The sequence below is a fragment of the Vanacampus margaritifer genome, chromosome 13 (genome assembly GCF_051991255.1).
Source record: "Vanacampus margaritifer isolate UIUO_Vmar chromosome 13, RoL_Vmar_1.0, whole genome shotgun sequence".
NCBI classification, from domain to species: domain Eukaryota; kingdom Metazoa; phylum Chordata; class Actinopteri; order Syngnathiformes; family Syngnathidae; genus Vanacampus; species Vanacampus margaritifer.
This window is the reverse complement of record NC_135444.1, coordinates 9335178-9351597: the sequence shown is the minus strand read 5'-3', so window position 1 is coordinate 9351597 and position 16420 is coordinate 9335178. Positions and strand designations below refer to the sequence as shown.

Here is a 16420-nt window from a genome sequence, read left to right as displayed (position 1 = left end):
AGTGTGCGTCTGTCAGTCAGAGTGTCATTGTGACTGGACGATGAGTCATATAGCTTCATTCCGTTTAGAAAATGAATTTGCAGAGAAGGTGCTTCTAGGTTATAAGTATTATACCGTACGGTTAGTCGTACAGTATATTACACAATAGATTACAACACACATTGCACAAGTAAATTGTTTGTAATGGAAAGCCAATGCAACTTATTGAAATGCTCACTATCCACCAGAGACCGACACAATCACACATACTGTGAACTGAATCAATGCATACGACTCAACAGTTGTTGTTTTTTAACTCAGATATGATTTTTTTAGTAGTTTTATTGCTACTGTTTTTATTGAAAATATTTGAGTTGTTAATTATTTATTTTATTATTGTGTTTATAGAACCATGAGCCAAGTACAGTGAGATGTTTGTTTTGCTACTGTATGGTATGATTATGTACATTTATTCATTCACACCCATCCCCACGGGTTGGCCATGGGGGCGGTGCCCACCCACCTAGACTTGATATTTATTTTATCATAGTAGCTATGTTTGTGTTGTGAAATATTAATGTTGAGTTGTTTGTCACGAAGACATTAAAAATATAAAGAAACAATGTTGTGATTGTCTTTGATGGCCAGTCATATCTGCATCAGTCTATCAGGGCCTTGCTGAAAATATGTTAGGCGCACATCTCACACATTTTTCAAGTCAATCTGCGAGGTTTTTTTTTGTGTTATTGTGTCATGTGACATGACATATCGGGTAAATTATGAACATCTCTACTCATTCCCATTCTGGATTTTATGGACAAAGCGTTTTCCTCATTAAGCAACATAAGCTTCTGTAATGAACTCCATATGGAAAAGAAAAAGCTTCTTGTCCATATAATCAGAAATAAGTTAAACTGAGAATAAGTAGAAATATAAACATTCATTTTGGTAATGATTGATTGTAGATTTTGGAACCCTTTGAACCCTCTTATCTCACAAACTACTGGGTCAATCTTAACAAAAGAGGTATTTTTGGAAAGGAAAATCAACAAGGATTCTAAATCTGCAATCATTTTTGATTTTTCAGATTGGTGTATATTTTAGTAACTTTTGTTTTTAATTGACCTTGTGGATCACAACCTTTTTTCAATCAACATTCAACTTTCAAAGAATATTCAATGAATATTGCTGCTAATCAAAACAAAAATAATACATAATAATAATACAAAATAAGTGAGCGATTACTTTTCATTAAAAAAAATTGTGAAGATCAATTTCAAGGTCAACTAATCAAAAGATTACTAAAATATGCACCCGGCTTCTAAATTCCTTTTAAATTCCCTTTCCTACATTAACTGTTTTGTGAAGAATGACCCAGTAGTTCTTAAGATTTTAGTCCAAAAGAGGGAGACCACACCTATTTTTGCTGAAAAAAATCACATTTCCGTGGGCCATAACTCCCAAACCCCTTCTCCGATGACCTAATATTTGTGTTATCCCGTCACTACACAGTATATTCTGTAGAGTAAATTTGACTCTATTTAGAGTGGGACCAAATTAACACTTGGGAGAGAGTAAAATAAAGAATTTAAAAAAAAATCACTCAGGGGTTGAGGAACAAACTCACAACTTTCAGCTTGGAAGACTACCACCTGACCTATGCCACTCCTACTGTTTGCTTACATCCAAGAGACCAAAAACAATTGGAGTTACGAAGATTCCAGCTGACACGAGCCATATACTAACACACAGCAGGAGCTGTGTGGCTCAGGGAGTAGATTGGCTAACTCCCAACCTAAAGTTGTGGGTTTGTTCCTAAACCCTTGAGAGTCTTTTTATTTTTTATTTTAGTCTCTTTTGAGAGTAAATTTTACTCTATTTAGGGTGGGACCACATAGACTTAGTTTAGAATAAAATTTACAGAATTTACTGTGCATCAATAAGCACAGCAAGTTTTATTAAAATCCAAATCTGCTTGGTTAAACCCACTACGTGAGTTGGCATGGAACGACTCATGAACCGTTCTACATTTATTGACATAATAGCTGACATGCAACTGTCCCCACAAGGCATGTGATCGTACGTTCTGTGTTCCAAATTGTACTGTAGTGAACAAAATGGAGCTAATACCGCTTTTTAATCAACCGTGTCAGACGGTAGCTGGTTGCCGTAGACGTTGTGGTGTTGGAAGAGGAAGAGGAACACTGAGCAGTTAGCACAGAGGTGATGATTCACAATTTGGGGACTGGAACAAGAGGCCTCAAAAGGGCGTGCGGTGTTCGGTGTGTTTGCGGTGCTGTGTTTAGAGGCGGCTGGTTGACGGCAGTCCTCTGGAGGGGGGGGGTCAGGTCCAACTGCATTTGTGATCCTGTGTTAAGTGCTCGGTCAGTGGTGAAGGCCTGAAGGATTAAGCTAACCCCCGCCCTACCCCCACTCGGCTACAAAACTTCTGTGAAGCGCCCTCCCACCCCTGACACATGCACATATATTGAGATTCTCCAGAGCCACCCACCACCCATTCCTACGCCACCAGTACTACTACCAGCAGCACTCAGCGCCTGTTCACACACACACGCACACACGTCAAAAGACACTGTAACGTAACCAGCAGTACCATTCCCTTAATATTGCTGGAGTAAAGTGACCCGCTCACACTCACATCACATTACTACTGCTATTCGACCAAACGCAGACATGAGCGCTAAAGTGTGTGTATGTGTGTGTCTGCAAAAGTTTTATACAGTACAAGCTATAGCGGTGAGGTTAATGTGTGTCTGTGTTTAAGCCCGGGCGTATGATTTGTAACAACGGAAGAGAAGTAAAAGTTTTCTGTGTGTCAGAAAAGGTCCGTGTGAGTGTGTGTAATCGAGAACGTACAGAGACACCGATACCCTGGCACAAGATGAGTGGGAGGAAGAACGGCTGAGCTTTGTGAGTGTCTGCTGAGGGCCCAGTAGGTGTAAGCATGAAAAAATTTCCATATGGCAATAAAATGTCCACCACTTTGCGAACTGTGTTGCTAATACGCGCCAGGTGCCGGGAGACGTTCCCTGGATTACAATTGTGAACGCTAATCTGTGTATGTGCGTTTATGCAGAATATTGCTGTTTATTTAAGGTCACACAATACAAACCAGATCAGACTAACATTGATTTGTTATGGGGCTAACATATTATTAAGTAAGTTGTTGTTATTGCGGTTCGACAGGATAAAGGGTATTGGGTAATATTATATATTGTAATAATTTGCATTTGTGCCCACGGTAACAATGAACTTTTGATGTGTTACGCCCATTAACCAGATGGAAATACAGAAAAGTTTACTATTGCAATTTATATTAACTCATTCACTGCCATTGACTACTGTAGATGTCAAAAATGCATGTGAACTATTTCTATTAGTTTAACTTTTTTTTCATTTCATTATTTTTTTTTTTATATGAAAACCTAGAAAAAAAATGATTGTACATTTATAACAGATATAAAATTTTGGGATTTATCATGAGTCAACAATTGAAGTCATGCGATTAATTACGAATACAAATTTTAATCGTCTGACTCCCCTTATTTTTAATTTAAAAAATTGAATTAGGGGCATCAGGCGATTATTTTTTTTTAATTGTATTTAATCACATGACTTCACTAGTTAACTAACGATTATACACAAATGTTATATCTGTTCTGAATGTGCAATAAAAAAATCTAGGTTTTCATACTCTTGTTAGCAAAAGTGGAAAATAAATGTTAAACTAATAGAAATAGTTCACATGAATTTTTGACGTCTATAGCTGTCAATGGCAGTGAATGAGTTAAGAACACAATATAAAAAAAACAAATAAACCTGCACCAAATGTAGTATTGTATAGCTCAGAAACATCAATTTAATAATGCGGATGTTCTAGTTGCCGGAATTTTTTTGGGGGGGCGTGTTTAATAGGTTGTTCTTTTGCACCAGGGAATTGTGTTTGAAAACATAAAAGTGTATTACCGCCTTATTGTTGAAACAAATATCCAACAAAATCTCAGATAAAGGCTTGAAATCTAAATATATTCATTTGAGAAGTTGTCTTAGCTGATTTTGTTACGAGGTAGTGCGGTCCGAAGCGTGTTGAAAGGGGGTGGCACTTATAATCCTGGCCGCTAATGGCGAGCAGGGAGCCGAGGCCGAGCTTCGGTGTCTTCAGATGGTGTGCTTTGAAGCGGCTACAGATCCTCTTACCAATAAGATACTTTAGCAACTCTGTGAGTTTTCCCCCTCCATCTTTTTATCATAACCTAAGAAGCCTTTTAAATGTATTTTGCTCTTAATTAAAAAAAAAAAACTTTTAAATGTATTATTAGAAATTATTATACTATTATAATTGTTATTGTTAGTAGCACTTGAAAGTAAATGAAAATAGTAAATTCAGAAATTATCCTTTCTGGATTTTTAAAAACTAAACTGTCATAATCAACAAGTGATTGTTATCAAATTAATTGACAACTATTTTAATAACCAAGTAGTTTAGCGCCAGTGTTTCACTTAAAATTGTCAAAATCTTCCAATTTCAGATTCTCAACTTTGATTGTTCTCTGATTTTTGTAGTTCTTTGTGAAAGTAGACTGATTATCTTTTGTGTTTAAACAAAATAAGACATTTGCAAACATTTGCTTTTACTTTGGAAAACAATGTCCGAACCATGTGACTGAATCAGTTTAAAAAAAGTTGGTAAGTAACATCAATCCATTTGGTTTCATAGCCCTTAATTGTTGTTTATTTATTTGTTTATTTATTTCATTGTTTATCACCACAAAACAATACTAACTAATCATCAGTATTTGGTTAATAAACAGTAATTAGGGGGGGAAATGATTTTGTAATACACTTTAATGGAAAATAAAATGACATCCGATTAGTTGATTAAGCAATAGAATAATCGATAGAATAATCAATTGTAAAAATATTCAATATTGACAGACATAGTTATAATATGATATCAAAATAGAAGAACAATACCACATGGGGATTTAATTATGCTAAGTAAAAAGTAATTACTACTATAATGACTTTACAACTTAAAAAAATGCTGATGCATACGGGAAAAATCCCCAAATCTTATTTTTTAATGTTTCAAAGTCGTCCAATTTTTATCACCCAACTATTTATTGTGACCCTTTGAATAAAGGCCGAAACTAAAACACAAAAATGTTGGTTTTCATTTCAAAAATATTTTTCAGCAGTCAGTGTGAAGGCGTCCGCGTTAGAGACACACAACAGGCCACACGGTTACGTCTGTCTTGCTTGCACCTCCCAGGAAATGACATCCAATCGCCTTTCAACTTTACACTAACAGAGCCGTCATTTGGCCTCACTGCAACATTTCACAGGTCGACTCTCAACACAAATGCCTCAACTCTTTATATTCATTTCTTGAAATAATTCCAGGCAACGCATTCCCTTGAATTGACATCAATGCTGCTTCATGTAAAAGGAATAAAGTGAAAAAGTAAAGATGGTCTGCATCCTGTAATTTCAGAATTAACATTGACATATCTTTATAACCAGAGATTAACAGTCCACTTTCAACTTCACTCATATCTTCACATAGAGCAGAGAACACATTAATATTAAACATAATTAGTAATGATGACAGCTTGTGCAATTTCGTAGCTCATTATTAATATGACTATGCCAAGTTCAGCTCAGCTCAAAGAAGGCAAGATCATTCAAATGTCAGTATTGATTAAATATGATCTAAAAATGGCCCTTGAGGGTTTTTTTTTTTGGTCTACAAAAAACAAACAAAACAAAAAACTGAAAATTAAAAACCAGCTGGAAAACGGTTCAGCACACTTTTGAGCAGGTAAACCAAGCACTTAGTGATCCAACAAAACAACGGAATGAGGAGAACGGCTGCAAAGTTCCTCATGCCGTGGCAGATACCCTCTCACCTCCTGATGTCAGCTTGAGCAGAAAGGGAAAACACTTTGCAGGTCTATGGGCCGAGGAAAGAAAATAAAGATTTTGTTATGCCTATTGAGCTAAATCACTCTGTGCACGCATCCGATCGCACTGGTGAATGTACATTGTATGTACTGTTCAAGTCGTCAATCTCTCTCTCTCTCTCTCTCTCTCTCTCTCTCTCTCTCTCTCTCTCTCTCTCTCTCTCTCTCTCTCGCTCGCTCGCTCTCTCTGTCTCTCTGAGGCGATCCGCAGGGGGCGCTGTGTGTCCATGCCTGTGGACAGGAGCATTTTGTGTGTGCGTGTGTGCGTGCGTGTGTTTCAGTCTCACAAAGACAGTCAACAAAATACAGCGCCACACTGCAAAAACTTTAACAAAGGAGTACGACAATCAACATTAACATACAACCCTGCACTGACACTCGTCTCATGGTGCTCCCGTACCGATCTAAAATGTTGATAAATGACATTTTAGCCTTCAATAGAACATGGAACGTCGTTGTCCTGTTTCCCAAAGATTGTTTGCGAGACAAAAAGTTGTAACTTATTTTCATATTAAGAATAAACAAGAAGCAACATGATGGTGAGGTTGATATTTGTCAGCCGCCTAACCCCTCCCTTTCTCTCTCTCTCTTTCTCTCTCTCCTTGTTCCTCCACGGCTGTTTGCCCCATTCCAGTGCACACTCTCTCTCTCTTTCTCTCCTGCCTCTCTCGCTCTCTCTTTCTCTCTCTCCTTGTTCCTCCACGGCTGTTTGCCCCATTCCAATGCATACAGCGAGGCAGACGGTCCACAGCAGCAGCCAGCGCTGATCAATCCGCTCAGGGAATAAATACTGTACCAGTTCAAACCCAACTCCTGGAGTATCGTTTGTCGGTGGACGCAGGCGGGCTCGCGCACTAATTTTGATTTTTCTTGTCGTGGACTACGCGCACTATGGTGGTGTCACAAGTGCGTCTTTCTTCTATTTTGTAACCAACCAGAAAGTGGCTTTAGGATATTCCACGCTGAAGTGTTGTATATTTTTTGGGGGGGCTTCTCAGTGACTGTTCAGAAGCGGAATCCTGATTGTGGAACTACTGCGCCAATGGTGTGGTCTCGGACTGGACTACCTGCTCGCAGCTGACCCGCTGAGTGCGCGGAGGAGAACGCCAGGGGGTTTCTGGTACCGGTTCCTCTGGTGATATTAACAGGAGTAAAAGGAGAAGACTGCTGTGGGTTTCACACCCGATGGTGTCATTTCTTCCACTAAACGCGCACCTTTTGGTGTTTTGGTGAATGGTTCCGTGGGTGTAGCAAGGTTGGGACTGGAAGGAGCGGACTGTGCGTGGAGCGTGACCAGCCCGGGATTGTGCACGGTCCCTCTCGTGGGTCTGTTTACATGAGCGCGTTATGACAATGGATTACGTTCTGCTCTTGTGCAGCTTCTTGCTGCCCACAGCCACTGCAGTTGAAGGTAAGAAATAAATTACATTTTCGTTCAAATTAAATGCAGGGTGGCCAAAGTTGACCGAGTCATGCGCATTTCATTGTCAGTTATGCAAATTAAGGTTGATTAAAAGAATGGACAGCCGTTTAAGGGATTTATGTGCAACTTTAAGTACGTATTATATGCACCACAATTGTGTATTCTCTCTCTGTCTTTTATTTTCTGTGCAACATACACCCATCGCCTGCTGCTACTTGCTTGGTCTTTTAGAGGAAATTAGCGCCACACTATATCTCACCAGGGAGTCGAGGCGCTGCCTGTGGTGGTCGTGAGCACCCCACCGCACCCCCATCCTCCACTTTAAAAACACTTTTCTTCTTAGGTTAACTGCGTGTCTTTTAGGATTGTGTCATGGCCTTTAGACATGTACCGGTAGATCGTCACATATGCAAAGTAGGGCGATCGTTTAACTTGAAAATCATCATCGAATCCACAAAAGTTTAACCGTGGAATTCAATTTTGTTAATTGAGATTTGTTGTATTTTTATTTAGTTTTAATTTGGAGCAAAGCAACACAATATATAAAATCAGCTTTAATGCAATTTTACCCATGTGTTTTCATGTAGACCTATTATTATTTATTTCTTTTCTTTTCTTTTTTATTTAATTTTTTATTTAATTTTTATTTTTTTTGGGGGGGGGGGTGATTTAAGTGAGTATTTACTTGATTTTCTCTCCCTACTCTTCGTAAACGACCCCTAATGAATGAATGAATGCTAGATTCGAGGGTGTTGTGAAATGTGCGACATTGGGTCACTGGTTTGTGCTCATGATTGTGTGCCGTACAATCGTCTTTTATTTATTTATTTTTTTAACTGCAAAATGTAGCTTTTTTTTTTGTTCAATCCCGAAAGAAATACAGTACATAACTTTTTTTAATTCATTAAACCTCATTGCCTTTTTAATTAATAGTTCAGCCCCATATTGTATTTTTCCTTGTGGAAGTTACATTTTGTGCTGTTGAAAACGGGGAAAAAGTGCAATGAACGGAAGATCTGAAAGTGAAACAATACAACTCTTATCTGATAAGCGTTGTTCTTTATTGGTCGGTTGATAAGAAAGTTGTGCTTGATGTTAAACTGACACACTTTTAACTTTTTTAGTTATTTTTCATTTCAAGAAATAGCCTAAATTAAGCCTATATTTGGTAAGTATTTACAAGAGAGCATCCCAGAACCTCTGGGTGATCTAATAAAGGTCAGCGGACACCAGTTGGACACCCGTGCTTTAGGCTAAAACACATGGTTCGAATATGAATTGGGGGCTTGCTGTGCTCAAGTTAGCTCCAGATGTAGACAGAATGAGGCTGAAAAGAGCTACAATAGTATTTTTTTCCCTGACACCAGCAACGAGTGATCTGCGTCTCTGCTTTGCAAACGGATGGATTTCACTGAACAATATATTTTACTCCAAAAGTGATGTCATAAATTGTGTCCCGCCGACCCGGCGTAGGGTTTACCTAGAAGCTTTTAATACACCATTGTGATTTATGGTGAACACTCCGACTCTGTTTTGTTGTACTTTGAGGAGGAGAAAAAAAAAAAGACTGAGCCTTGCGGGGGAAGTTCAGCCGGCCCCACTGCAAGACTCCCCGGGTCCGAGGTCATGCAGCCCGGGGAATAATTAATGGATTCATCTCTCCCTCTTTCGCTCTCCCTCTCTTTCCTTCTCTCCTTTTTCTCAGGCCGACTTCCATTTAAGGTTTTGAGTTTCAAGTTGTCTTGCGGGTTTCCCCACGCAGGGTAGCTAAACAATCATTTACATCCACTTCTGGGTTCGGCCTCGTTCGGGGTGGCCAATTTTCAGTGACCCGTGTCCCCAAATGAGAAATGGGTTTGTTATTTTATGCAAAAACAAAATAGCATACAATATATTCACGAAATTAATTTAATGAGGCCCATAAGTTACATTAAAATGCAGGAAAATTATTAATTATTTAAGTTGATGGATACCATTTCTAAAGTGTTCGTCTGCGAGGGGTTTCAGCACAAATATTTAAAAAAAACAAAACTAAATAAGTACAGTACCTAAATAAGCTTATTGGGTCCAAGCCAGCGAAAAGTGAATCCAGATTATTTTAAGTGCGTAGACGCTTGAGTTTGCGGGCTGAAGAAGCCATCCAACGTTTCAAATCCCTCTAATTTACAGTAGCGCTTGTATTCATTTTCATGTTTATTACATGTGCATTCATTTTATCATAATGGCCCATATAGTGGGACGCAATATCTCTCCGTCCAGGAAGCCTTTGACTAGATGGTGGCACTTATTCATTCTTGAAAATCACATTTCCTCTGCAAATAAAAAAGACAAACGGGCGTTCAGTCGTTCTTTGCAATATCGAAGCTCTATTTATGGCGCAATATGGAGCGATTGGGCACAAATGGTGCGCTTATAGCACATGTTTATGTGTTTACGTGGGTGAGATCACACCTCCACGGGAGCCTTCCTGGGCCCGTTTACACTTGGCGAATGATTTATGCTGCGTGCGAGTGTGTGTATGACAGCGGGGGGGGGTCCTTGTCAGTGTCATCATTTTTATGTTATTACAATTATCACGGCTTGAGCAGTGGCTCTAAATCATATTTGCGAGCGGTGGATAGGAACTGTTTCAATGACGTACCGCGAGTATGCATTGCACGAAATAATAATTGGGGGGATACTTAAATAAATAAATAACGCTAGAGGCAGCTGTCCGATGAGCTTTTCCATAACAACATAAAGCAAATTGGATCACCATTTTATCTATCTATCTATCTATCTATCTATCTATCTATCTATCTATCTATCTATCTATCTATCTATCTATCTATCTATCTATCTATCTATCTATCTATCTATCTATCTATCTATCTATCTATCTATCTATCTATCTATCTATCTATCTATCTATCTATCTATCTATCTATCTATCTATCTATCGTTCGTTCGTTATGAAAGAGCATATGAGCGTTGGCACGGGAGTAATTGTCACATGGAGGCTTTTCCAAAGTGTCAATTGATGTGCTCCGTATCGATCGTGTGGATCAATGCTGCTCAGCCTTTCAAAAAGGCAGAATTAGATGCAGGGAGAGGGAGACTTTCTTGCAGTGCTCTTGCAAGGAGCAATTACCAATTCATAAGGCTATTTATCACTGGCCCCGAATCAATTGGAGGGACGATTTGGCCTCATTGTTCAGCAGCACAAAAAAAAAAGGTTATACAAGTTCAAAACTATACAAAATAAAAATGCAATCTTCTTCTTTCTTTTTGCTGTTGTGTATTTTTTATTTTGTTTGATAATGATAATAATAATAATAATAATACAAAGTGGTATTAATAATAATAATTATTATTATTATGATTAGAGTAGATGCTAACTTCCTATTATGTTTGTTTACTATATATGGAGTTTGCATTGTAGTCGGTTTGTTTGCTTTGCACAAGAACTCATTTCACTAAGACAAACAGTTTTTGGCACTTTTTTTAAAATTTTATAGTGAGTAAAAAGCATCTTGATTTATTCAAATGTAGATATTATATATGGGTGTCTGTGAGTAGCACAATTCGGAGCTGATTCAAATTAGGATTGTCCGGCCTTTGAAAAGGACTTGTGCTCAATTTTGGGCCATTCCTGTTTTTATTGTCCTATTGTTTATCTGCATTTGTATGGCTGATCCTCTTAACTATACAAGCCAGTAGCAGTGTGAGAAATGTAGAGCTCAACCATGGGAGCGTAGGCCCTTAGTATTCAGGTTCTTCAGTCTGATCTGTCGCTCATTTGTCTGACAGCAGCTCTATTGAGCAGATGTACAGTGATTTAGATTCAGATGGGCATAAGACGCTCAGGAAGGAAGAAGGGCGGGGGTCAGACAGCAACGTGTCAGGATGGGATGATGATGGAGGCTATTGTATCATCGTGCTATGGCGATGTAGGGCAGAATTGGACCATGCAGGAAGCAGCACAGTTGACATGCTTTAAGATATCCGGGTCTGCAGGAGTGCTCATGTGCACAGAGCCGGACTTCATGACTCAAATGGTGGCGTGGAAAGATTTACCGAGCTGGAATTTCACATGGAGGCAGGCAACGGCCATCTTTGGCCAGCTGGTGCCTTCACACACCATGCTGAAGAAGAGACAGAGCACACTTTAGTTTTTTAACTCTATTCATAATTTAAAAATAAATAAATAAAAATCATAGTAGGTCAAATCTGAACATTTGTTTAGGTTGTCAGTAAAACAGTTTTAGTATTATAGTTTAGGTGCTTATATAATATGATTAGTGGAATATAAAAGTTGTAGCAATATGATATTTTTTGCTAATCAAACACACGTATCAGCATAAATTAAAAACCCTGGGTGGCTATCACCAACACATATAAAGTGGCTATGTTTTGACATTAATTTCGCAATATAAATGCTAGCAAACATCAATAAGTCTAATTAACTGTTGAATGACTTAAAAGAAAACATTTGGCAAAAAAAAAAATCTATTCATCCATTCATTTTCTATGGCAGTAGTCTTCATTAGGGTCGCGGGTATAGAGTGTATCACAGCTGCACCTTTTTCACACCAATACCGGTACGAGTACTCAACTCTTGAGTAGTCGCCAATACCAAGTACTGTAACCACTAGTAATTTTGATACAAAAAAAATCCCAATAAAACAATGACAGATCATTTTAAAGAAAACCCTATATATCCCAGTATAGCATTTTCTTTAAATTTGCACGACATTAATGGCAATTTTCTATTCTCCTAATTTCTATTTTCTAGTTCCTAATTGTAAATAGTAAATTTGTATTAAAAAAAAAAACAATATAAATTATGATGGTATACTGTACATATAATAATGTATAATGATGTTAGTATAGTACAGCAGATTTTGAAGGATTGTTAAAAAATGGAAAATAAAGAATTGCAATTTTTAAACATTATACACAATAATAAGCACATTGTGATTTATTCAGTCCTGTATGAGAAAAAAGCAAGAAACTATTTTAATGTATTTGTTATTCATTTAAAAAGTTGAGTGTTGGTCTAAATCTACAGTCATAGTTGAGTGCAATTGGAATAATCTCTTAAAATACAGTAGTCCCAAAAAAAAAAAAATAGGCCAAGATACTCGTCTGCTACTGTCTGATGAATGCAATCCTAATTTTTGTTTATGGTATCTAAAAAGAAATCTCCTGATTAATAATCGTACTTCATGTCAAGTTTGTGCGCTTACGTCACCAAACCACAGTTTGTAGTCCAAGAGGAGACCAAAACACGGAAGACTTCGGATGCTCTTTTTCAAGACATCCTGTGTGCGTTTGTCTATGTGTGTGTGTGCGTGCGTGTTGGCTGATCTCATGCTGGCAGCGCACGGAGCCCAGGAGCCTCGCAGGATGGCACGTCTTTGACACCCACTGTTGAGCCCAAGCTAGGGAGGCCAAATGTGTCTGAGCCTGCCCACCGCTGCTGCTGTCTGGAGTCAGCAGAGCAGAACGGGACACACACGCACACACACAATTCAAGCGGGTCAAAAAGAGTGAGCACAAGCATGATGGGTGGCAAAGAGTATGTGTGTGTGTGTGTGTGGGTGGAGCTTAATACTTGGGGGCTATTTGAGAGGGCAAACCATTTTAGTCAGTTATAGTTAGTTAGAGCGTAAACCAAAAAAAACAACGCATTTTGTTTTTTCATGAGGCCAGAATATTGTTTCAGAGAGAATATTCCTCTTTTGACTGTACAATATGAGAGACTCCAAATACCGTTGACACCTTTGGCGTGGTACTAAGTAGAGTTTTTATCCTAGATGTTCATAAAATGCACATAAAATGTACCTGCTGTGTGTTCCACGCACTCACTACCCACGTCATGTGACCCTCAGCTGGAGGTCATCAGGGGTCCCTGTTCCGACCACTGTGAAAGCAGGGACTAAGTCTCCAAGACTTGGTTGGTTTCTTTTTAAACAGACTTGTCAAGCTCCCGCCCGGGGCTATCATATTCCAGTTGTGAATAAAAATACAGTGAAAGAGGATGTGTATATTTAAATAGGCCGACTGTGCAACTTCCTGCAGCTTGTTGATACATCACGTCAAGACAAAGTCAGACACGGGAGTCTCTTTATCATCCAAGCTACGTTTCCGCCAACAGTTTTAGTTTAAAGTTTAGTTTGCCCTGGGATTGTTTAAAATTCTAAACTCATTTTGATGGTATGTTTCCACAATGGATGTTTTAACTAACAATTACTTCAACAAAAAAGAAGGATGTAGCTCAGTATTTGTCAGCAGGGAAGACAAACGGCTTGTCACCTGTTGTCCTACAATAGTGAGGACTGTCTATGGAGTGTCTATAAATGGAAGGTACATCCACCCTCCCACTACAAAGTATTAGAGTACTGCAAATGTTCCGATTAGTTATTTGACACTGGAAACAACAAAAAATGTATGAAAACGCAAATTGCCCTCCTTGGTAGCTTTTCATACATTGTACTTTTTGTGCACTTGTAAAAAGATTATTTCATTTCATGAAAACTAACGAAATAATTAAAACTAAAATTGAAAACAATATTTTCATTTATGAAATAAAATAAAAATGCTTTACAAAAAAAATGAATTTAACTGAGACTACATTTTGTGTTTGCAAAACTAACAAAAACTATAATTACAGTAAATATGTCCTTTGTTTTCTTTTGTCTTTGTCAAATAATTTAATTTGGGTGATTTTAAATATCATACATCACTATAGTTTCTACAGTAAATAATTGTTTTCAAAATTTCAAAAAAGTGAAAATTAAAATTTTGATGTATCTTTGATTCAAATTCAAACAAAAACAAAAGGTGCAGAGAGCTCCAAGAGTCAGCAGCATCTCATATAAAGTAATTCAAAAGTTCCCTGAGGGTATCACAGGATTTTAAATTGATATATTATCACCCACCAGGTTTAAAAAAAAAAGAGGCCGATACTGATATTTGTCAAAATGCCGAATATCATCTATCCCTAGTTGTGATGTATCTACGGTAACTTTAGAAGCAGTATAATGCACTTATTGCACTTCAAAGACTGTGGACTGTTATAAAGTACCTTTATTTGATTTGTTTTAGTTTGCTTTTAAAATGTTTTTAAAATATTATATAGGGCCTACTTTGTATGTTTTTTTAAATATAGTTTTTATTATGCAATATTTACGATAATGTTTTTTTTATCTTGCACATTAGAAATACACATTTTAAAACTAAAACTAAAACTAATACTAAAACTAATACTAAAACTAATACTAAAACTAAAACCAAAACTAAAACTATTACTAAAACTAATACTAAAACTAATACTAAAACTATTACTAAAACTAAAACTAATACTAAAACTAATACTAAAACTAATACTAAAACTATTACTAAAACTAATACTAAAACTAATACTAAACTAAAACAAAGTATTTTCAAATACTCTAAAACTAGTATTAGATACAAACCCATTCTGAAAAATTGAAACTAACCACATATAAAAAACAAACAGAACTCACAACCAAATAAAAGCTAACTACACTGAAAATTCCAAAACGACTTACCATACTATATGGAATTGGACCATAAAACTTCATCCACATGTGATGTCCATTATCTTTCTTCTAATTTCATGGACAGTTGAAGCAATGCAGGAGGTTGGCGGGGTAGAGTTCAACAGGAGGAAAACCACCTCTGGGCTTACGTCCACAGTTTCATTGCCACCCTCAGACGTCTCGAACTAATGTAACCGACGATGCAGGGGGAAAAAAAAGATCTTTGATATATTGTATGTCTTTTAAACATTGACAGTTACAGCTGTCTGGAGAGTGGCCATAGCCGTGTTACTGAGTGCCTTCAGGCAGAGTAAAAGCCACTTTACCTGGTTTCAGTTTAGCAGGGCTTGTTAAACACATGAATGGGGGTTGAGAGGCATTTTTGAAGACAATTCAAAAACCCCTTTGTTTATTCTTAAAAAAAAAAAGTAAATATAATGGTTGGAACATATTCTAGGAATAGTGTTAATTTGGTAGGAGTCAATATCTATACATTTTGAAAAGGTAGTGTGTATTTTATGCATTAGTGAGGAAATGAGTGCTCATGTTAATCGGCGCATTTACTTCGCTGCTTCCTACTACATTTATTTTACTTTTATGCTTGCTGTCAAAAACATTCCTCACCTGTATTACTTGAAAAAGTCACACAGGCTCAAGGAGATCTCACCTTCTATTACATATTTATGCTTTCACTTTGGAGGACAAAAACAGCAGCAGTTTTAAACAGTCTCATGTTTTCAGCAGTGCAATGTGTTTACTAGCACATCTTTAACGCTCACTCCAGCACATTTCAGTTTGAAGCAGTACCAATCACACGTGACCTTTTGTCGTGATATTTACATAATCCCCACGGTCTTATGGAGCTGCCTCCCGCAGACACTGCCAGCTGCGGCAGCATTTATTTAACCTTACTTCAAGTTAGACCCGAGTCTCCCTGGCACGCTGACTTTAATGTTTATAAGTGGGAGCAACACTAAGGGGACAATAAGAAGACCAAATAGCCTCAATAGTCACGGCACCCTTGTCTATGGGGCAATAGAGCAAATGTGGAGGTGCCGGTTTATTTATTTTTTCTTAGGGTGTTTAATGGCTCTGACAGTCATGACATGACACCCGTCCATTTGGTAACAGCAGGACAGTTGTTAAACGGTAGGTGTTAGTTGAGTTGTTTGGACAGAAACATTATTTTTTAATTGTCTCACCAGGGGTGTCCAAACTTTTTCATTTGAGGGCCACATACAGAAAAATGGAAGGATGCAAGGAATTGAAATTATTTGACTTGGATTTGTCCAACACACTGAGATCAATCAAGCAAGCAATTTTACACTGTTTATGTTTTGCAGTTATTTGGTCACTGAACAGTGACCAAATCGCATCTCCACATTCAGAACCAAAACAAGAGCAAATGTAGTACGCCGACCATTTTTAAAACAGTTGCTTGAGGATCATTAATTTTTGAAAGTGGAAGAAAAAAATTCTGCTTCAAA

General features: G+C 37.6%; 1 protein-coding gene across 15 annotated transcripts in view; it reads left to right on the top strand.

Annotated features, from left to right (window-relative positions):
* The first annotated feature begins 6622 nt into the window (after positions 1–6622).
* ephb3b (eph receptor B3b) overlaps positions 6623–16420 on the top strand; it is a 66210-nt gene continuing 56412 nt past the window's right edge. For 4 of the 15 annotated variants that reach the window (XM_077583534.1, XM_077583529.1, XM_077583523.1 and 1 more), the window contains exon 1: positions 6625–7374. In XM_077583534.1, coding sequence (XP_077439660.1) covers positions 7311–7374 — 64 coding nt within the window. In that variant the 5' untranslated portion in view covers positions 6625–7310. Of the gene's footprint in view, positions 7375–16420 lie in introns of all 15 variants that reach the window. The other 11 variants (XM_077583535.1, XM_077583524.1, XM_077583521.1 and 8 more) reach the window with 6 other exon arrangements.